This window comes from Oncorhynchus kisutch, unplaced genomic scaffold (assembly GCF_002021735.2).
Source record: "Oncorhynchus kisutch isolate 150728-3 unplaced genomic scaffold, Okis_V2 Okis06b-Okis10b_hom, whole genome shotgun sequence".
In the NCBI taxonomy this organism is placed as follows: Eukaryota; Metazoa; Chordata; class Actinopteri; order Salmoniformes; family Salmonidae; genus Oncorhynchus; species Oncorhynchus kisutch.
Window position 1 is genome coordinate 11,892,856 of NW_022261983.1, and position 22,179 is coordinate 11,915,034.

Genomic DNA, 22,179 nt, shown 5'->3' on the forward strand with positions numbered 1-22,179 from the left:
ATCAAATCAAAGTTTATTTGTCACGTGTGCCGAATACAACAACCTTATCGTGAAATGCTTACTTACAGGCTCTAACCAATTGTGCAAAAAAGGTGTAGGTGAACAATGGGTAAGTAGAGAAATAAAACAACAGTAAAAAGACAGGCTGTATACAGTAGCGAAGCTACTTTCTTTTTTTAATCAGCCTGACTAACACCGGTTAGTCAGGCTGATTGAGGTAGTATGTACATGTAGATATGGTTAAGTGACTATGCAGATATGATGAACAGAGTAGCAGTAGAGGCTATATACAGTAGAGAGACTACATACAGACACTGGTTAGTCAGGCTGATTGAGGTAGTATGTACATGTAGATATGGTTAAGTGACTATGCAGATATGATGAACAGAGTAGCAGTAGAGGCTATATACAGTAGAGAGACTACATACAGACACTGGTTAGTCAGGCTGATTGAGGTAGTATGTACATGTAGATATGGTTAAGTGACTATGCAGATATGATGAACAGAGTAGCAGTAGAGGCTATATACAGTAGAGAGACTACATACAGACACTGGTTAGTCAGGCTGATTGAGGTAGTATGTACATGTAGATATGGTTAAGTGACTATGCAGATATGATGAACAGAGTAGCAGTAGAGGCTATATACAGTAGAGAGACTACATACAGACACTGGTTAGTCAGGCTGATTGAGGTAGTATGTACATGTAGATATGGTTAAGTGACTATGCAGATATGATGAACAGAGTAGCAGTAGAGGCTATATACAGTAGAGAGACTACATACAGACACTGGTTAGTCAGGCTGATTGCGGTAGTTTGTACATGTAGATATGGTTCAAGTGACTGCATATATGATGAACAGAGAGTAGCGTAACAGAGGGTTTGGTGGGTGGCGGGACACAATGCAGATAGCCTGCTATGATATCAGAGGAACATTCCTCATAATCTAGGACTTTTTTTGAGCTTCTAGAATGAGTTTTCTTTGTGCCAACAACATGAAGAACTTGACTCTATCGCTTGCCTGGATGCTGATCCTTAATGGACAAATATTCTACCTGGCAGACTAGAGCAGACGCTCGTTAAAAGTAGTTGAAGGATTGCAGTGATTTGAATCGAGGTCTGCAGGCTGCTCGTTTCTATAGTCCTTTGCGCTCCCTCTCTCTGAGGTCACCCGTCAGTGTGTCTGTACATGAGAGCCCCTGGGAGTGTTGAATTCATTATAGCAGCTCAGAGGGCTCAAATTAAAGGAGCCAATCGGAGGACGTATGAGAGAGAAATGGAACAGATCAAATGTTTCAGTAAGAAAGAGGAGGCTGGAAGGAGAACCAGGGAGGGAGACCTTGTCTTTTCAGAGAACAATAAAGAAAGACTATCACACACGCGCACACACAAACACACGCACGCGCACACACAAACACACGCACGCGCACACACAAACACACGCACGCGCACACACAAACACACGCACGCGCACACACAAACACACGCGCGCGCACACACAAACACACGCGCGCGCACACACAAACACACGCACGCGCACACACAAACACACGCACGCGCACACACAAACACACGCACGCGCACACACAAACACACGCACGCGCACACACACGTTTTAAGTGCTGTAAGGGGGAATGATGCTGTAAGGGGGAATGATGCTGTAAGGGGGAATGATGCTGTAAGGGGGAATGATGCTGTAAGGGGGAATGATGCTGTAAGGGGGAATGATGCTGTAAGGGGGAATGATGCTGTAAGGGGGAATGATGCTGTAAGGGGGAATGATGCTGGAGGGGGAATGATGCTGGAGGGGGAATGATGCTGTAAGGGGGAATGATGCTGGAGGGAGAAGCAGAGGTATTATTTAAATTTTCTTTGTAGAATAAAGAAGGATAAATGATTTCCACTTCCATCCCAGTCAAAATAAATACCTCCCAATGTAAAGCAACCGGACAAAATGAGGTCAGGCTCTTAAAGATAAATGACTCTTTGTACCTGTGGGACGTTCATCTAACTGTGATCAGTAGTAAATAACTCCATCCTCCTGTATCCACCCACTCTGTGATCAGTAGTTAATGACTCCATCCTCCTGTATCCACCCACTCTGTGATCAGTAGTAAATAACTCCATCCTCCTGTATCCACCCACTCTGTGATCAGTAGTAAATAACTCCATCCTCCTGTATCCACCCACTCTGTGATCAGTAGTAAATAACTCCATCCTCCTGTACCCACTCTGTGATCAGTAGTTAATGACTCCATCCTCCTGTATCCACCCACTCTGTGATCAGTAGTTAATGACTCCATCCTCCTGTATCCACCCACTCTGTGATCAGTAGTTAATGACTCCATCCTCCTGTATTCACCCACTCTGTGATCAGTAGTTAATGACTCCATCCTCCTGTATCCACCCACTCTGTGATCAGTAGTTAATGACTCCATCCTCCTGTATCCACCCACTCTGTGATCAGTAGTAAATGACTCCATCCTCCTGTACCCACTCTGCACGCCTGTCTTCTCACACACATTATCCCACAGTCAAGGACGCACAGACACACGCAGATGCACACACACACACACACACACACACACACACACACACACACACACACACACACACACACTCACCCCTCTATTCACCATCACAGCATCCCCACAGAGTTTATAATGTCATGAAAATAAGTGATTCCATTACATTGCAACCAGCTGATGAGGACCTGGGGAAATCACCTCACAATCACAACTGACATGTAAGACAATGTAATGTCTTACATTACACCCCATCCAGGTGACTGACTCACACAGCAGTGTGCACACGAACACACAGTAGTTGATCTGGTTCACAAGAAGCCCCCAAACCACTGATTTTATTTTGTGTGTGATGAACAGACATCATACGACAGCAGAACTGTTGCGTCATCACAGAGGAATGTATGGGGACCAGAGAGGACATGGAGGTAATGAGAACCGTACGGCTAGTCTGTTAATCACATCAGCCAGGAGAGGGAGGAGAGACAGAGGTACCAAGACGTCTTTGTTTGAAGGAGGTCACCTACTGTACCTCTACTGTAGGGGTGTGTGTTCTGTCTTTACTGTAGGGGGGGGGTGTTCTGTCTTTACTGTAGGGGTGTGTGTTCTGTCTTTACTGTAGGGGTGTGTTCTGTCTTTACTGTAGGGGTGTGTGTTCTGTCTTTACTGTAGGGGGGTGTGTTCTGTCTTTACTGTAGGGGGGTGTGTTCTGTCTTTACTGTAGGGGTGTGTTCTGTCTTTACTGTAGGGGTGTGTTCTGTCTTTACTGTAGGGGGGTGTGTTCTGTCTTTACTGTAGGGGGGTGTTCTGTCTTTTCTCTACTGTAGGGGTGTGTTCTCTCTTACTGTAGGGGTGTGTTCTGTCTTTACTGTAGGGGGGTGTGTTCTGTCTTTACTGTAGGGGTGTGTTCTGTCTTTACTGTAGGGGTGTGTTCTGTCTTTACTGTAGGGGTGTGTTCTGTCTTTACTGTAGGGGGGTGTGTTCTGTCTTTACTGTAGGGGGGTGTGTTCTGTCTTTACTGTAGGGGGGTGTGTTCTGTCTTTACTGTAGGGGGGTGTGTTCTGTCTTTACTGTAGGGGTGTGTTCTGTCTTTACTGTAGGGGTGTGTTCTGTCTTTACTGTAGGGGTGTGTTCTGTCTTTACTGTAGGGGTGTGTTCTGTCTTTACTGTAGGGTTGTGTGTTCTGTCTTTACTGTAGGGGGGTGTGTTCTGTCTTTACTGTAGGGGGGTGTGTTCTGTCTTTACTGTAGGGGGGTGTGTTCTGTCTTTACTGTAGGGGGGTGTGTTCTGTCTTTACTGTAGGGGTGTGTGTTCTGTCTTTACTGTAGGGGTGTGTGTTCTGTCTTTACTGTAGGGGTGTGTGTTCTGTCTTTACTGTAGGGGGGTGTGTTCTGTCTTTACTGTAGGGGGGTGTGTTCTGTCTTTACTGTAGGGGTGTGTTCTGTCTTTACTGTAGGGGTGTGTTCTGTCTTTACTGTAGGGGGGTGTGTTCTGTCTTTACTGTAGGGGGGTGTTCTGTCTTTTCTCTACTGTAGGGGTGTGTTCTCTCTTTACTGTAGGGGTGTGTTCTGTCTTTACTGTAGGGGGGTGTGTTCTGTCTTTACTGTAGGGGTGTGTTCTGTCTTTACTGTAGGGGTGTGTTCTGTCTTTACTGTAGGGGTGTGTTCTGTCTTTACTGTAGGGGGGTGTGTTCTGTCTTTACTGTAGGGGGGTGTGTTCTGTCTTTACTGTAGGGGGGTGTGTTCTGTCTTTACTGTAGGGGTGTGTTCTGTCTTTACTGTAGGGGTGTGTTCTGTCTTTACTGTAGGGGTGTGTTCTGTCTTTACTGTAGGGTTGTGTGTTCTGTCTTTACTGTAGGGGGGTGTGTTCTGTCTTTACTGTAGGGGGGTGTGTTCTGTCTTTACTGTAGGGGGGTGTGTTCTGTCTTTACTGTAGGGGGGTGTGTTCTGTCTTTACTGTAGGGGGGTGTGTTCTGTCTTTACTGTAGGGGTGTGTGTTCTGTCTTTACTGTAGGGGTGTGTGTTCTGTCTTTACTGTAGGGGTGTGTGTTCTGTCTTTACTGTAGGGGTGTGTGTTCTGTCTTTACTGTAGGGGTGTGTGTTCTGTCTTTACTGTAGGGCTGTGTTCTGTCTTTACTGTAGGGGTGTGTGTTCTGTCTTTACTGTAGGGCTGTGTTCTGTCTTTACTGTAGGGGGGGGTGTTCTGTCTTTACTGTAGGGGGGTGTGTTCTCTTGCTTCTTGTATGTGACTTAATTGGAGATGTTGATGTAGCACGGAGCAGTATGACCTGCTCCTGTAGACTCAGGAATAACCCTGACATACACACTTTCTTCTCAGTGCCCTTCTCAGTGCCCCATTTTCCAATTAGCTCACACAACAAGGAGAGAGAGAATGGAGTGAGAGAGAGGGAGACTTTTCAAAGTGTTTCTTACATGGACGTAATATGCGTGGTATGTTGTGCTACATCAACAGATCTAGTGTAGGCTGATACATAGTGTAAACTAACACTGTTGTTGTTCTGAACTGTGAGAGAGTCTAGTTTGACTGGACCCCCAGACACTCTCAAAGCCCCCAGCTGTCGTCACACAGCCATGTTGAGATTCTCAACCCTCTTACTATGTACTTATGGAGTTGGTGCACCACCTGTGTCTCTGTCAATCACGCTTTAGTGGATGTTCTTTAAGGAGATCTGAATCCTGTCTTTATTATTTTACACAGTACAGCAGGAAATGGTGGTAGGGGAGGCGGGTGGTAGGGGAGACGGGGTGGTAGAGGAGACCATGTGGTAGGGGAGACCATGTGGTAGGGGAGACCATGTGGTAGGGGAGACCGGGTGGTAGGGGAGACCGGGTGGTAGGGGAGACCGGGTGGTAGGATAGACCGGGTGGTAGGATAGACCGGGTGGTAGGGGAGGCGGGGTGGTAGGGGAGGCGGGGTGGTAGGGGAGGCGGGGTGGTAGGGGAGACCGGGTGGGTAGGGGAGACCATGCCTTCTCTCTGGGAGTATGTGTGTGTGTCTCTCTGGGAGCGCGTGTGTGTCTCTCTGGGAGCCAGCATGCTGCTGACCTGCTGGACTGCAGTGGACTCTGCTTTATGTAATCATCCTACCAGTCAACAACACTCTACCACTGTTTACAAAGCTGTGTGTGTGTCAGGTTTCCTCTCAATGCCTTACATAAGAACAGAGAGGGACAGAGACGGAACGAGGACAGAGAGGGACAGAGACGGAAAGAGGACAGAGACGGACAGAGACAGAGAGGAACAAACATTAGCAGGTCCCCTGTGGGGGGTGTTGTGGTTTTATCTTCCTCAGAGGGGAACTGTCACGTATTTTTGAGGGACTGGAGTATGTTGTTGTGATTGTGAGGTGATTTCCCCAGGTCCTCATCAGCTGGTTGCAATGTACTGGAATCACTTATTTTCATGTCATTATAAACTCAGCAAAAAAAGAAATGTTCTCTCACTGTCAACTGTGTTTATTTTCAGCAAACTTAACATGTGTAAATATTTGTATGAACAAGATTCAACAACTGAGACATAAACTAAACAAGGTCCACAGACATGTGACTAACAGAAATGGAATAATGTGTTCCTGAACAAAGGGGGGGGGGTCAAAATCAAAAGTAACAGTCAGTGTCTGGTGTGGCCACCAGCTGCATTAAGTACTGCAGTGCATCTCCTCCTCATGGACTGCACCAGATTTGCCAGTTCTTGCTGTTAGATGTTACCTCACTCTTCCACCAAGGCACCTGCAAGTTCCCGGACATTTCTGGGGGAAATGGCCTTAGCCCTCACCCTCCGATCCAACAGGTCCCAGACGTGCTCAATGGTATTGAGATCCGGGCTCTTCACTGGCCATGGCAGAACACTGACATTCCTGTCTTGCAGGAAATCACACACATAATGAGCAGTATGACTGGTGGCATTGTCATGCTGGAGGGTCATGTCAGGATGAGCCTGCAGGAAGGGTACCACATGAGGGAGGAGGATGTCTTCCCTGTAACGCACAGCATTGAGATTGACTGCAATGACAACAAGCTCAGTCCGATGATACTGTGACACACCGCCCCAGACCATGACGGACCCTCCACCTCCAAATCGATCCCGCTCCAGAGTACAGACCTCTGTGTAACGCTCATTCCTTTGACAATAAACGCGAATCTGACCATAACCCCTGGTGAGACACAACCGCGACTCGTCAGTGAAGAGCACTTTTTTGCCAGTCCTGTCTGGTCCGGCGACCGTGGGTTTGTGCCCATACGTGACGTTGTTGCCAGTGATGTCTGGTGAGGACCTGCCTTACAACAGGCCTACAAGCCCTCAGTCCAGCCTCTCTCAGCCTATTACGGACAGTCTGAGCACTGATGGAGGGATTGTGGGTTCCTGATGTAACTCGGGCAGTTGTTGTTGCCATCCTGTACCTGTCCCGCAGGTGTGATGTTCGGATCTACCGATCTTGTGCAGGTGTGGTTACACGTGGTCTGCCACTGCGAGGACGATCAGCTGTCCGTCCTGTCTCTCTGTAGCGCTGTCTTAGATGTCTCATAGTACAGACATTGCTATTTCTTTCCCCTGGCCACATCTGCAGTCCTCATGCCTCCTTGCAGCATGCCTAAGGCACGTTCACGCAGATGAGCAGGGACCCTGGGCATCTTTCTTTTGGTGTCTTTCAGAGTCAGTAGAAAGACCTCTTTAGTGTCCTAAGTTTTCATAACTGTGACCTTAATTGCCTACCGTCTGTAAACTGTTAGTGTCTTAACGACCATTCCACAGGTGCATGTTCATACATTGTTTACGGTTCATTGAACAAGCATGGGAAACAGTGTTTAAACACTTTACAGTGAAGTTATTTGATTTTTACAAATTATCTTTGAAAGACAGGGTCCTTTTTGCTGAGTTTAGTCCCTGTGTTTCATGTCATTACATCTGTGTGCCCCCCTTATTGTCAACAACTGTATAGTTAAACAGTAAAGATCTCTCATTTACACACACAGAGATGGAATTTTGGCTGGTTACCTCTGTAGACCTCTGCTCTATGGGGACTTTGAGTAAGACTCTAAACCAATTAGTATAATAGTGTGTCTCTGACATAAAACAGACATACATCTGTGTTCTACCTGCAGCATTATAATTCCATCTGCGTTCTACCTGCAGCATTATAATTCCATCTGTGTTCTACCTGCAGCATTATAATTCCATCTGTGTTCTACCTGCAGCATTATAATTCCATCTGTGTTCTACCTGCAGCATTATAATTCCATCTGCGTTCTACCTGCAGCATTATAATTCCATCTGTGTTCTACCTGCAGCATTACAATTCCATCTGTGTGTTCTACCTGCAGCATTATAATTCCATCTGTGTTCTACCTGCAGCATTATAATTCCATCTGCGTTCTACCTGCAGCATTATAATTCCATCTGCGTTCTACCTGCAGCATTATAATTCCATCTGCGTTCTACCTGCAGCATTATAATTCCATCTGTGTTCTACCTGCAGCATTACAATTCCATCTGTGTGTTCTACCTGCAGCATTATAATTCCATCTGCGTTCTACCTGCAGCATTATAATTCCATCTGTGTGTTCTACCTGCAGCATTATAATTCCATCTGCGTTCTACCTGCAGCATTATAATTACATCTGTGTTCTACCTGCAGAATTACAATTCCATCTGTGTGTTCTACCTGCAGCATTATAATTCCATCTGTGTTCTACCTGCAGCATTATAATTCCATCTGTGTGTTCTACCTGCAGCATTATAATTCCATCTGTGTTCTACCTGCAGCGTTATAATTCCATCTGTGTGTTCTACCTGCAGCATTATAATTCCATCTGTGCGTTCTACCTGCAGCATTATAATTCCATCTGTGTTCTACCTGCAGCATTATAATTCCATCTGTGTGTTCTACCTGCAGCGTTATAATTCCATCTGTGTTCTACCTGCAGCGTTATAATTCCATCTGTGTTCTACCTGCAGCGTTATAAATCCATCTGCGCTCTACCTGCAGCATTATAATTCCATCTGTGTTCTACCTGCAGCATTATAATTCCATCTGCGTTCTACCTGCAGCGTTATAATTCCATCTGTGTTCTACCTGCAGCGTTATAATTCCATCTGCGTTCTACCTGCAGCATTATAATTCCATCTGTGTGTTCTACCTGCAGCATTATAATTCCATCTGTGTTCTACCTGCAGCATTATTCCTGCTTGCATGAAATAACAATATAGAGTATCAACCTTGATCTCCCTGTGAGGAGGATCCTTCACCTTACTGTAACATCTCGATGTCTCGGTCTACCTGAGACGATGATCATTCCCTGTAAGATGGTCCCCACTCTCTTTGCTGAACATCTGTTTTCTGCATGGAACCCATCTAACTGCCTCTGGCTCTCCATTTCATTGAATACATCAACCTTCGTCTGCCTGTGAAGATGTCTGTTTGCCGTACTGTTAGATCTAGTGCTCTCAGGCAGGGCTGTGTTTCAGCAGCAGCAGTCGTTATCCTCCTATCTATTCTACTTCATGTGTTCTGTATAAGCACTTTGTGAAAAAGGGCATTATAAAATCAGTTAGCTTGATACTCACTCTGATGCTCTGTGTGTGTGTGTGTGTGTGTGTGTGTGTGTGTGTGTGTGTGTTAGAGGTCGACCGATTATGATTTTTCAACACCGATACCAATTATTATTGACCAAAAATGCTGATACCGATTTAATCGGCCAATTTTTTAAAATGTATTTATTTGTAATAATGACAATTACAACAATACTGAATGAACACTTATTTTAACTTAATACATCAATAAAATCAATTTAGCCTCAAGTAAATAATGAAACATGTTCAATTTGGTTTAAATAATGCAAAAACAAAGTGTTGGAGAAGAAAGTAAAAGTGCAATATGTGCCATGTAAGAAAGATAACGTTTCATTTCCTTGCTCAGAACATGAGAACATATGAAAGCTGTTGGTTCCTTTTATCATGAGTCTTCAATATTCCCAGGTAAGAAGATTTAGGTTGTAGTTATTATAGGAATTATAGGACTATTTCCCTCTATACCATTTGTATTTCATTAACCTTTGACTATTGGATGTTCTTATAGGCACTTTAGTATTGCCAGTGTAACAGTATAACTTCCGTCCCTCTCCTCACTCCTCCCTGGGCTCGAACCAGCAACACAATGACAACAGCCACCATCGAAGCAGCGTTACCCATGCAGAGCAAGGGGAACAACTACTAGAAGGCTCAGAGCGAGTGACGTTTGAAACACTTTTAGCGCGCGCTAACTAGCCATTTCACTTCGGTCACACCAGCCTCATCTCGGGAGTTGATAGGCTTGAAGTCATAAACAGGGCAATGCTTGACGCACAACGAAGAGCTGCTGGCAAAACGTACAAAAGTGCTGTTTGAATGAATGTTTACGCGCCTGCTTCTGCCTGCCACCGCTCAGTCAGATACTTAGATACTTGTATGCTCAGTCAGATTATATGCAACACAGGACACGCTAGATAATATCTAGTAATATCATTAACCATGTGAAGTTAACTAGTGATTATGATTGATTTGTTTTTTATAAGATAAGTTTAATGCTAGCTAGCAACTTACCTTGGCTTCTACTGCATTCGCGTAACAGGCAGTCTCCTTGTGGAGTGCAATGAGAGAGAGGCAGGTCTTTATTGCCTTGGACTAGTTAACTGTAAGGTTGCAAGAATGGATCCTCCGAGCTGACAAGGTACAAATCTGTCGTTCTGCCCCTGAACAGGTAGTTATCCCACTGTTTCTAGGCCGTCATTGAAAATAAGAATGTGTTCTTAACTGACTTGCCTGGTTAAATAAAGGTTAAAAATACATTTCAAAATCGGCAAATCGGCGACCAAAAATACAGATTTCCGATTGTTATGAAAACAACTTGAAATCGGCCATTCCACTTAATCGGTCAACCTCTAGTGTGTGTGTGTGTGTGTGCACCTGTCTGCATGCGTGAGTGTCTGTTTGCTGCAGATGCTGATAACGCTGAGCCACCACTCCTGGCCCTGTGCACTGTTTTGCTCCGTCCCGATAAGTCTCTCCTCCAGTCCGTCCCCCCCAGACCCAGTTTTACTGAACGTTCAGAAAGTTTGGCAGAACCAGGAAGGTGACCTCTGGTGTCAGCCAATCAGTGCCCAGGGAACTGGTGTCAGCCAATCAGTGCCCAGGGAGGGAGTTAGTGGACCTGAAGAGCGACTGCACCAACCTTGGTTTAACAGGCTACACAGAGATGTAGGGAATCACAAATGACTTGCCAAACTGTAGTGGTTTACACATTATGGTGTGCAGATACTGAAGGATTTTTCACCCTGGAACACATTGGTACCATTGCAGGGTATTATAATTGGAGAAGTACAGCAGAGTAAGGTACAGTACACTGGACCTGCCAGCAGTATGGACAGGGACTGAGGAAGCAGGGGGACTGCTTGGAGTAGCTGTCTTTACACACCTGTCAGACTGGGACTGGACTAATTGGAAGAAACCCTGGAGGGAGGGAGGGAGGGAGGGAGGGAGGGAGGGAGGGAGGGAGAGCGCGAGGGAGGGAGGGAGGGAGAGCGCGAGGGAGGGAGGGAGGGAGAGCGCGAGGGAGGGAGAGCGCGAGGGAGGGAGGGAGGGAGAGCGCGAGGGAGGGAGAGCGCGAGGGAGGGAGAGCGCGAGGGAGGGAGAGCGCGAGGGAGGGAGGGAGGGAGGGAGAGCGCGAGGGAGGGAGGGAGGGAGGGAGAGCGCGAGGGAGGGAGGGAGGGAGAGCGCGAGGGAGGGAGGGAGGGAGAGCGCGAGGGAGGGAGGGAGGGAGGGAGAGCGCGAGGGAGGGAGGGAGGGAGGGAGAGCGCGAGAGCGCGAGGGAGGGAGAGCGCGAGGGAGGGAGAGCGCGAGGGAGGGAGAGCGCGAGGGAGGGAGAGCGCGAGGGAGGGAGAGGAGGTGTGGATGGGAGATGTCAAGCCTGTTCCGTGTTTGTAGTAATGGTTGCATTGTCATTGTAGAGAGAAGACTGGGCATGTTATTCTGTGTATATATAGTGGACATTGTTATTCCTTATCCACACACACCTCTGTTTCCATCACAGGGGGTGGGTGGCATCTTGGGGAGGAGGGGCTCGTTGTAATGGCTGGAGATGAATGAGGGGAATGGGATTCCGCTTGTTTGATGCCATCCCATTTACTCCGTTCCAGCTGTCCTCCTCTTAGCAGCCTCCACTGTGCTTTCCATGTAATACTATGCAGAAAGACCATGGCATTATTTCAGTCCTCTGCAGTCTCTCTCTCTCATTCCACCTACATAATCAATGGTCCTCCCTCTCCTCCATATTCCTCTCCTCCCCTGCTACAGTCATTGATAACAGAACATGTTGAAAAGCACTGTAGGTGGACTATTGATTCAACAGGGTTATTCTAGAAATTGAGAAGTGCTGTGTCCCTACGATTGTTTATTATGTGTGTGGGCAAGCATGTGGGCAAGCCTGTGTGTGTGTGTGTGTGTGTGTGTGTTTATGGCCACTCTAGTAGTATGCCAGCTTGTTCTACTGTCGTTGTCTGTTTCTCCTCTAACAAACTCCCCTCCCTTCTCTCTCTTTCAGTCCATCATGGAACAGTTCAACCCCTGCTTGCGGAACTTCGTTGCCATGGGGAAGAGCTATGAGAAGGCCCTATCCAGTGAGTGTTCTATTCTTCTTCTCCTCTAATCTGGTTCTGTGGCTTGTTCTTCTCTTCTCTCCTCTGTCATCTGTTCCTCACCTCGCTCTCTCTTTCTCCTGCTCTCACTCTCTCCTCTCCTCCCATTCCTCTCCCTCTCCTCTCCAGGTCTAGGCAGCCAGTCACCAGCCTCCTGCTCTCACTCTCTCCTCTCCTCCCACTCTTCTCCCTCTCCTCTCTAGGTCTAGGCAGCCAGTCACCAGCCTCCTGCTCTCACTCTCTCCTCTCCTCTCCTCCCACTCCTCTCCCTCTCCTCTCCAGGTCTAGGCAGCCAGTCACCAGCCTCCTGCTCTCACTCTCACTCTCTCCTCTCCCTCTCCTCTCCAGGTCTAGGCAGCCAGTCACCAGCCTCCTGCTCTGTCTCCTTTGTGCCGTCTCATTTAAAGAAAGAGATGATATTTCTCATCCTGACATCGTAGCAGTCACACAGCCAGTCTTATCATCTGGTCTGCAACCCCTGGCACAGCCTCAGGAGTGAGGATGTTTCCCAAACGGTATCCTGTTCCCTACATAGTGCACTTCTTTAGACCAGAGGGAATAGGGTGTTGTTTGGGACTCAGACAGAGAGGTGTGTTGCAGAGCAGCAGTACAATCAACGCCTGGGTCCGAATCAGAGCAGAGCAGCAGTACAATCAACGCCTGGGTCCTAATCAGAGCAGAGCAGCAGTACAATCGACAGCTGGGTCCTAATCAGAGCAGAGATGGAGCACTGTGTACCTCTGGTGGAGTGATAGACAGTTCACTATAAAAGATCTGAAGGACAATGGAAGTGTGTGTGTGTTTGCTCACTCTTTGCTTTTACTAAAGAGCTTTAGGAGAGCAGACGAGTACAGATGGACTTATCACACAGAGGACAGAGTGTAGTTGAACATAACTTGCTCAGATATCTCTCACTTTGTACCGTAGGTCAGGTCTGTCAACACCCCAATACACACCACTGACACAAGAACACATTCGCCCTCTACAGTGGGATAATGACCCATGAAGGAGTCTGCCCTCTACAGTGGGATAATGACCCATGAAGGAGTCTGCCCTCTGCAGTGGGATAATGACCCATGAAGGAGTCTGCCCTCTGCAGTGGGATAATGACCCATGAAGGAGTCTGCCCTATGCAGTGGGATAATAACCCATGAAGGAGTCTGCCCTCTGCAGTGGGATAATGATCCATGAAGGAGTCTGCCCTCTGCAGTGGGATAAGGATCCATGAAGGAGTCTGCCCTCTGCAGTGGGATAATGATCCATGAAGGAGTCTGCCCTCTGCAGTGGGATAATGATCCATGAAGGAGTCTGCCCTCTGCAGTGGGATAATGACCCATGAAGGAGTCTGCCCTCTGCAGTGGGATAATGACCCATGAAGGAGTCTGCCCTCTGCAGTGGGATAATGACCCATGAAGGAGTCTGCCCTCTGCAGTGGGATAATGACCCATGAAGGAGTCTGCCCTCTACAGTGGGATAATGACCCATGAAGGAGTCTGCCCTCTGCAGTGGGATAATAACCCATGAAGGAGTCTGCCCTCTGCAGTGGGATAATGACCCATGAAGGAGTCTGCCCTCTGCAGTGGGATAATAACCCATGAAGGAGTCTGCCCTCTGCAGTGGGATAATGACCCATGAAGGAGTCTGCCCTCTGCAATGGGATAATAACCCATGAAGGAGTCTGCCCTCTGCAGTGGGATAATGACCCATGAAGGAGTCTGCCCTCTGCAGTGGGATAATGACCCATGAAGGAGTCTGCCCTCTACAGTGGGATAATAACCCATGAAGGTGTCTGCCCTCTGCAGTGGGATAATGACCCATGAAGGAGTCTGCCCTCTGCAGTGGGTTGGTGGGTCAGGGGGGTGTAGCTCCTCCTCTGACTGGCTGGTCTCTGACCCCCTTCTTCACCCTATGCCAGTTTCTGTTCCTGGTAGGCTGGACAGGTCTAATAGGGAGACCTGGAGGATTGGCCCAGGCCAGTTTATCTGTTCCTGGTAGGCTGGGCAGGTCTAATAGGGAGACCTGGAGGATTGGCCCAGGCCAGTTTATCTGTTCCTGGTAGGCTGGGCAGGTCTAATAGGGAGACCTGGAGAATTGGCCCAGGCCAGTTTATCTGTTCCTGGTAGGCTGGGCAGGTCTAATAGGGAGACCTGGAGGATTGGCCCAGGCCAGTTGATCTGTTCCTGGTAGGCTGGACAGGTCTAATTGGGAGACCTGGAGGATTGGCCCAGGCCAATTAGACCATTTAAGAGGCGAGTGAAGAGGAGGGGGCGTGGGTGGACACATGCTGTAAACCCATATGGTCGTGTTAGTCAGTAGTAAGTAACTAAGCTTTAGTCTGAGCCTCAACGGTCCATCGGGCAGGAGCCTGTCTTGTTTTTGTAATGTGAGGCAGCTTGATGTACAAGTTCACCCCCTGGACAGGACTCTTACGTTGGCTGGGGCTGAGACTGGGGATTGGGGACTGAGGACTGGGGGCTTGGGACTGGGGGCTGGTGACTGGGGGCTGAGACTGGGGGCTGGGACTATAGGAGTCCATTTGGAATTCTGCATGTCAAGGGAGTTGCATCCTAACCCTGAGGTAGATGGTGTCCTCTCTCTAAGGTAGCTAGGAAGTGGTGGATCACTACCCTGTCTGACCCTTCTCTCCCCACCCACTGTCTGCTGCCCAGTCATAGACCCTAATCCTCTGGTCTGTCCCTCTTCATTACGTTGGTCCTGTCTGTCCCTCTACATTACGTTGGTCCTGTCTGTCCCTCTACATTACGTTGGTCCTGTCTGTCCCTCTACATTACGTTGGTCCTGTCTGTCCCTCTACATTACGTTGGTCCTGTCTGTCCCTCTACATTACGTTGGAAGGAAGTAACTCAGCTTATCTACCCCAACACACACACACTGCCCACTATTAGCTGTGTGTTGAAGAGGGCGCGCACACACACACACACACACACACTGCCCACTATTAGCTGTGTGTTGAAGAGGGCGCGCACACACACACACACACACACACACTGCCCACTATTAGCTGTGTGTTGAAGAGGGCGCACACACACACACACACACACACACTGCCCACTATTAGCTGTGTGTTGAAGAGGGCGTGCACACACACACACACACACACTGCCCACTATTAGCTGTGTGTTGAAGAGGGCGTGCACACACACACACACACACTGCCCACTATTAGCTGTGTGTTGAAGAGGGCGTGCACACACACACACACACACACTGCCCACTATTAGCTGTGTGTTGAAGAGGGCGTGCACACACACACACACACACTGCCCAGTATTAGCTGTGTGTTGAAGAGGGTGCACACACACACACTGCCCAGTATTAGCTGTGTGTTGAAGAGGGCGCACACACACACACACACACTGCCCAGTATTAGCTGTGTGTTGAAGAGGGCGCACACACACACACACACACACACTGCCCAGTATTAGCTGTGTGTTGAAGAGGGCGTGCACACACACACACACACACACACCCCCTGCAGACACACATATATATTGTCATTTGTATCAACACACATAATCAGACTGAGCATTTCAATGGCAAAAGGCACAAGGAGGCACAAGGAGGCACAAGGAGGCACAAGGAGGCACAAGGAGGCACAAGGAGGCACAAGGAGGCACAAGGAGGCACAAGGAGGCACAAGGAGGCACAAGGAAATAAAGTATTCAATCTATATGTTATTGTCAGGAAATAAACAGAGATGTATTAGACATACAGTGATGATACAAACATCTCATTAAAACACTACATGGGGGCTTGAAACTAGAAAAGGCCTGTTACTAATCAATCACCCTTAGAGAGTTAACAAACCTACTCATCTGATCTCTACTGTCAATCAATACAGCTAATACCAACCAGTGCTCCAGCCCTTCCACAAGGCAGGCTGTAACTTCCAATCCAGAACAATCTGAACCCAGATCCCCCTACCGGCTGGGCGGGGCTGGGCGGGGCTGGGCGGGGCTGGGCGGGGCGGGGCTGGGCGGGGCGGGGCTGGGCGGGGCTGGGCGGGGCTGGACGGGGCTGGGCGGGGCTGGGCGGGGCGGGGCTGGACGGGGCTGGGCGGGGCTGGGCGGGGCTGGGCGGGGCTGGACGGGGCTGGACGGGGCTGGGCGGGGCTGGACGGGGCTGGGCGGGGCTGGACGGGGCTGGGCGGGGCTGGGCGGGGCTGGACGGGGCTGGACGGGGCTGGACGGGGCTGGACGGGGCTGGGCGGGGCTGGGCTGGATATGACAAGTGAGGAGTTGTTCAGGCGGACCAGAGTTAGCCACCGCTGCTGTCAGCCAGTCAGTCAGTGATGATGGATAGTGGGCTGGTTCATGTTCAGTCAGACTACTTGTCCACTGTCAGTGATGATGGATAGTGGGCTGGTTCATGTTCAGTCAGACTACTTGTCCACTGTCAGTGATGATGGATAGTGGGCTAGTTCATGTTCAGTCAGACTACTTGTCCACTGTCAGTGATGATGGATAGTGGGCTGGTTCATGTTCAGTCAGACTACTTGTCCACTGTCAGTGATGATGGATAGTGGGCTGGTTCATGTTCAGTCAGACTACTTGTCCACTGTCAGTGATGATGGATAGTGGGCTGGTTCATGTTCAGTCAGACTACTTGTCCACTGTCAGTGATGATGGATAGTGGGCTAGTTCATGTTCAGTCAGACTACTTGTCCACTGTCAGTGATGATGGATAGTGGGCTGGTTCATGTTCAGTCAGACTACTTGTCCACTGTCAGTGATGATGGATAGTGGGCTGGTTCATGTTCAGTCAGACTACTTGTCCACTGTCAGTGATGATGGATAGTGGGCTGGTTCATGTTCAGTCAGACTACTTGTCCACTGTCAGTGATGATGGATAGTGGGCTGGTTCATGTTCAGTCAGACTACTTGTCCACTGTCAGTGATGATGGATAGTGGGCTGGTTCATGTTCAGTCAGACTACTTGTCCACTGTCAGTGATGATGGATAGTGGGCTAGTTCATGTTCAGTCAGACTACTTGTCCACTGTCAGTGATGATGGATAGTGGGCTGGTTCATGTTCAGTCAGACTACTTGTCCACTGTCAGTGATGATGGATAGTGGGCTGGTTCATGTTCAGTCAGACTACTTGTCCACTGTCAGTGATGATGGATAGTGGGCTGGTTCATGTTCAGTCAGTCTACTTGTCTACTGTCAGTGATGATGGATAGTGGGCTGGTTCATGTTCAGTCAGACTACTTGTCCACTGTCAGTGATGATGGATAGTGGGCTGGTTCATGTTCAGTCAGACTACTTGTCCACTGTCAGTGATGATGGATAGTGGGCTTGTTCATGTTCAGTCAGACTACTTGTCCACTGTCAGTGATGATGGATAGTGGGCTGGTTTGTTCAGTCAGTCTACTTGTCCACTGTCAGTGATGATGGATAGTGGGCTGGTTCATGTTCAGTCAGACTACTTGTCCACTGTCAGTGATGATGGATAGTGGGCTGGTTCATGTTCAGTCAGACTACTTGTCCACTGTCAGTGATGATGGATAGTGGGCTGGTTCATGTTCAGTCAGACTACTTGTCCACTGTCAGTGATGATGGATAGTGGGCTGGTTCATGTTCAGTCAGACTACTTGTCCACTGTCAGTGATGATGGATAGTGGGCTGGTTCATGTTCAGTCAGACTACTTGTCCACTGTCAGTGATGATGGATAGTGGGCTGGTTCATGTTCAGTCAGTCTACTTGTCTACTGTCAGTGATGATGGATAGTGGGCTGGTTCATGTTCAGTCAGACTACTTGTCCACTGTCAGTGATGATGGATAGTGGGCTGGTTCATGTTCAGTCAGACTACTTGTCCACTGTCAGTGATGATGGATAGTGGGCTTGTTCATGTTCAGTCAGACTACTTGTCCACTGTCAGTGATGATGGATAGTGGGCTGGTTTGTTCAGTCAGTCTACTTGTCCACTGTCAGTGATGATGGATAGTGGGCTGGTTCATGTTCAGTCAGACTACTTGTCCACTGTCAGTGATGATGGATAGTGGGCTGGTTCATGTTCAGTCAGACTACTTGTCCACTGTCAGTGATGATGGATAGTGGGCTGGTTCATGTTCAGTCAGACTACTTGTCCACTGTCAGTGATGATGGATAGTGGGCTGGTTCATGTTCAGTCAGACTACTTGTCCACTGTCAGTGATGATGGATAGTGGGCTGGTTCATGTTCAGTCAGTCTACTTGTCCACTGTCAGTGATGATGGATAGTGGGCTGGTTCATGTTCAGTCAGACTACTTGTCCACTGTCAGTGATGATGGATAGTGGGCTGGTTCATGTTCAGTCAGACTACTTGTCCACTGTCAGTGATGATGGATAGTGGGCTGGTTCATGTTCAGTCAGTCCACTTGTCCACTGTCAGTGATGATGGATAGTGGGCTGGTTCATGTTCAGTCAGTCTACTTGTCCACTGTCAGTGATGATGGATAGTGGGCTGGTTCATGTTCAGTCAGACTACTTGTCCACAGTCAGTGATGATGGATAGTGGGCTGGTTCATGTTCAGTCAGTCCACTTGTCCACTGTCAGTGATGATGGATAGTGGGCTGGTTTGTTCAGTCAGTCTACTTGTCCACTGTCAGTGATGATGGATAGTGGGCTGGTTCATGTTCAGTCAGACTACTTGTCCACTGTCAGTGATGATGGATAGTGGGCTGGTTCATGTTCAGTCAGACTACTTGTCCACTGTCAGTGATGATGGATAGTGGGCTGGTTCATGTTCAGTCAGACTACTTGTCCACTGTCAGTGATGATGGATAGTGGGCTGGTTCATGTCCAGTCAGACTCGGGCCAGAGTTGGCCACTGCTTCTGTCAGCCTGTTTGGGGAGCAGCAGGTTGGCAGGCAACAGTGGTGTCTGACTTTGGCCCAGTCTGGTTCTCACTTCTCACAGCCTGTCAGTCCCCTGTGAGTGTTGACAACCACAGCAGAGGTCTGGTCTAGGTTGAATCCAGCTAGCTGCACTAGACAGCCCATAATAACATGTTGTTCAGGATCCAGCTAGCTGCACTAGACAGCCCATAATAACATGTTGTTCAGGATCCAGCTAGCTGCACCAGGACAGCCCATAATAACTAGTTGTTCAGGATCCAGCTAGCTACTGTAGCGTTACAGTAGCTAGCTAGATCCTGAACAACGTGTCACTGTAGCATCGTCCTCTCTTTCTGAGACACACCATTACTACTGTAGCATCGTCCTCTCTCTCTCCACATGAGACACACCATTACTACTGTAGCATCGTCCTCTCTCTCTCTCCACATGAGACACACCATTACTACTGTAGCATCGTCCTCTCTCTCTCTCCACATGAGACACACCATTACTCTCTATAGCATTGTCCTCTCTCTCTCTCTCGCCACATGAGACACACCATTACTACTGTAGCATTGTCCTCTCTCTCCACATGAGACACACCATTACTCTCTATAGCATCGTCCTCTCTCTCTCTCTCCATATGAGACACACCATTACTACTGTAGCATTGTCCTCTCTCTCCACATGAGACACACCATTACTACTGTAGCATCGTCCTCTCTCTCTCTCCATATGAGACACACCATTACTACTGTAGCATCGTCCTCTCTCTCTCCACATGAGACACACCATTACTCTCTATAGCATTGTCCTCTCTCTCTCTCTCGCCACATGAGACACACCATTACTACTGTAGCATTGTCCTCTCTCTCCACATGAGACACACCATTACTCTCTATAGCATCGTCCTCTCTCTCTCTCTCCATATGAGACACACCATTACTACTGTAGCATTGTCCTCTCTCTCCACATGAGACACACCATTACTCTCTATAGCATCGTCCTCTCTCTCTGTCTCCATATGAGACACACCATTACTACTGTAGCATTGTCCTCTCTCTCTCTCTCTCTCCACATGAGACACACCATTACTACTGTAGCATCGTCCTCTCTCTCCACATGAGACACACCATTACTACTCTAGCATTGTCCTCTCTCTCCACATGAGACACACCATTACTCTCTATAGCATCGTCCTCTCGCTCTCTCTCCACATGAGACACACCATTACTACTGTAGCATTGTCCTCTTTCTCTCTCTCTCTCCACATGAGACACACCATTACTACTGTAGCATTGTCCTCTCTCTCTCCACATGAGACACACCATTACTACTGTAGCATTGTCCTCTCTCTCCCTCTCCACATGAGACACACCATTACTACTGTAGCATCGTCCTCTCTCTCCACATGAGACACACCATGACTACTGTAGCATTGTCCTCTCTCTCTCTCTCTCTCTCTCTCTCCACATGAGACACACCATTACTACTGTAGCATCGTCCTCTCTCTCCACATGAGACACACCATTACTACTGTAGCATTGTTCTCTCTCTCTTTCTCTCTCTCTCTCTCTCTCTCTCTCTCTCTCTCTCTCTCTCTCCATATGAGACACACCATTACTACTGTAGCATTGTCCTCTCTCTCCACATGAGACACACCATTACTACTGTAGCATCGTCCTCTCTCTCTCTCCATATGAGACACACCATTACTACTGTAGCATCGTCCTCTCTCTCTCCACATGAGACACACCATTACTCTCTATAGCATTGTCCTCTCTCTCTCTCTCGCCACATGAGACACACCATTACTACTGTAGCATTGTCCTCTCTCTCCACATGAGACACACCATTACTCTCTATAGCATCGTCCTCTCTCTCTCTCTCCATATGAGACACACCATTACTACTGTAGCATTGTCCTCTCTCTCCACATGAGACACACCATTACTCTCTATAGCATCGTCCTCTCTCTCTGTCTCCATATGAGACACACCATTACTACTGTAGCATTGTCCTCTCTCTCTCTCTCTCTCCACATGAGACACACCATTACTACTGTAGCATCGTCCTCTCTCTCCACATGAGACACACCATTACTACTGTAGCATTGTCCTCTCTCTCCACATGAGACACACCATTACTCTCTATAGCATCGTCCTCTCGCTCTCTCTCCACATGAGACACACCATTACTACTGTAGCATTGTCCTCTTTCTCTCTCTCTCTCCACATGAGACACACCATTACTACTGTAGCATTGTCCTCTCTCTCTCTCTCTCTCTCTCTCTCTCTCTCCACATGAGACACACCATTACTACTGTAGCATCGTCCTCTCTCTCTCCACATGAGACACACCATTACTACTGTAGCATTGTCCTCTCTCTCCCTCTCCACATGAGACACACCATTACTACTGTAGCATCGTCCTCTCTCTCCACATGAGACACACCATGACTACTGTAGCATTGTCCTCTCTCTCTCTCTCTCTCTCTCTCTCTCTCTCTCCACATGAGACACACCATTACTACTGTAGCATCGTCCTCTCTCTCCACATGAGACACACCATTACTACTGTAGCATTGTTCTCTCTCTCTTTCTCTCTCTCTCTCTCTCTCTCTCTCCACATGAGACACACCATTACTACTGTAGCATCGTCCTCTCTCTCCACATGAGACACACCATTACTCTCTATAGCATCGTCCTCTCTTTCTCCACATGAGACACACCATTACTCTCTATAGCATCGTCCTCTCTCTCTCCACATGAGACACACCATCACTCTCTATAGCATCGTCTTCTCTCTCGACGTGAGGATGTGTGCGAACACTTCTGTGTGTGTGCTGCTTTATAGGCCACGGAGTTGCCCTTTACCTCTCTACCTCTGACCCTGATCTCATGCTGTTCTTCCTCTGTCCCCAGATGTGACGTTTGCTGCTAAGGGCTACTTTGATGCCCTGGTGAGGATGGGAGAGCTAGCCAGTGAGAGCCAGGGATCCAAGGACATGGGTGAGTAGTAGCCAATCAGCTGTCAGGATGTTGTGTCCCACCCGTCCCTGGACCTATAGGGGTATTCAGTGCTGGCCAATGCTTGTCTTAGTGTGTGTACTATATGTCCGTT

The 22,179-nt window shown here is 48.3% G+C and overlaps 1 protein-coding gene across 9 annotated transcripts in view; it reads left to right on the forward strand.

The window, feature by feature from the left end:
* The window catches only part of LOC109884605 (brain-specific angiogenesis inhibitor 1-associated protein 2-like), a 151,992-nt gene that overhangs the window by 31,665 nt on the left and 98,148 nt on the right, over positions 1-22,179 (forward strand). For 8 of the 9 annotated variants that reach the window (XR_004206801.1, XM_031813845.1, XM_031813842.1 and 5 more), the window contains exons 2-3: positions 12,121-12,196; positions 21,981-22,067. Coding sequence is in view for 8 of the 9 variants with exons in the window: in XM_031813845.1 (XP_031669705.1) it covers positions 12,121-12,196; positions 21,981-22,067 (163 nt within the window). In the remaining variant the exon portion in view is untranslated. The remainder of the gene's footprint in view (positions 1-12,120; positions 12,197-21,980; positions 22,068-22,179) is intronic. The other variant, XM_031813848.1, reaches the window with a different exon arrangement.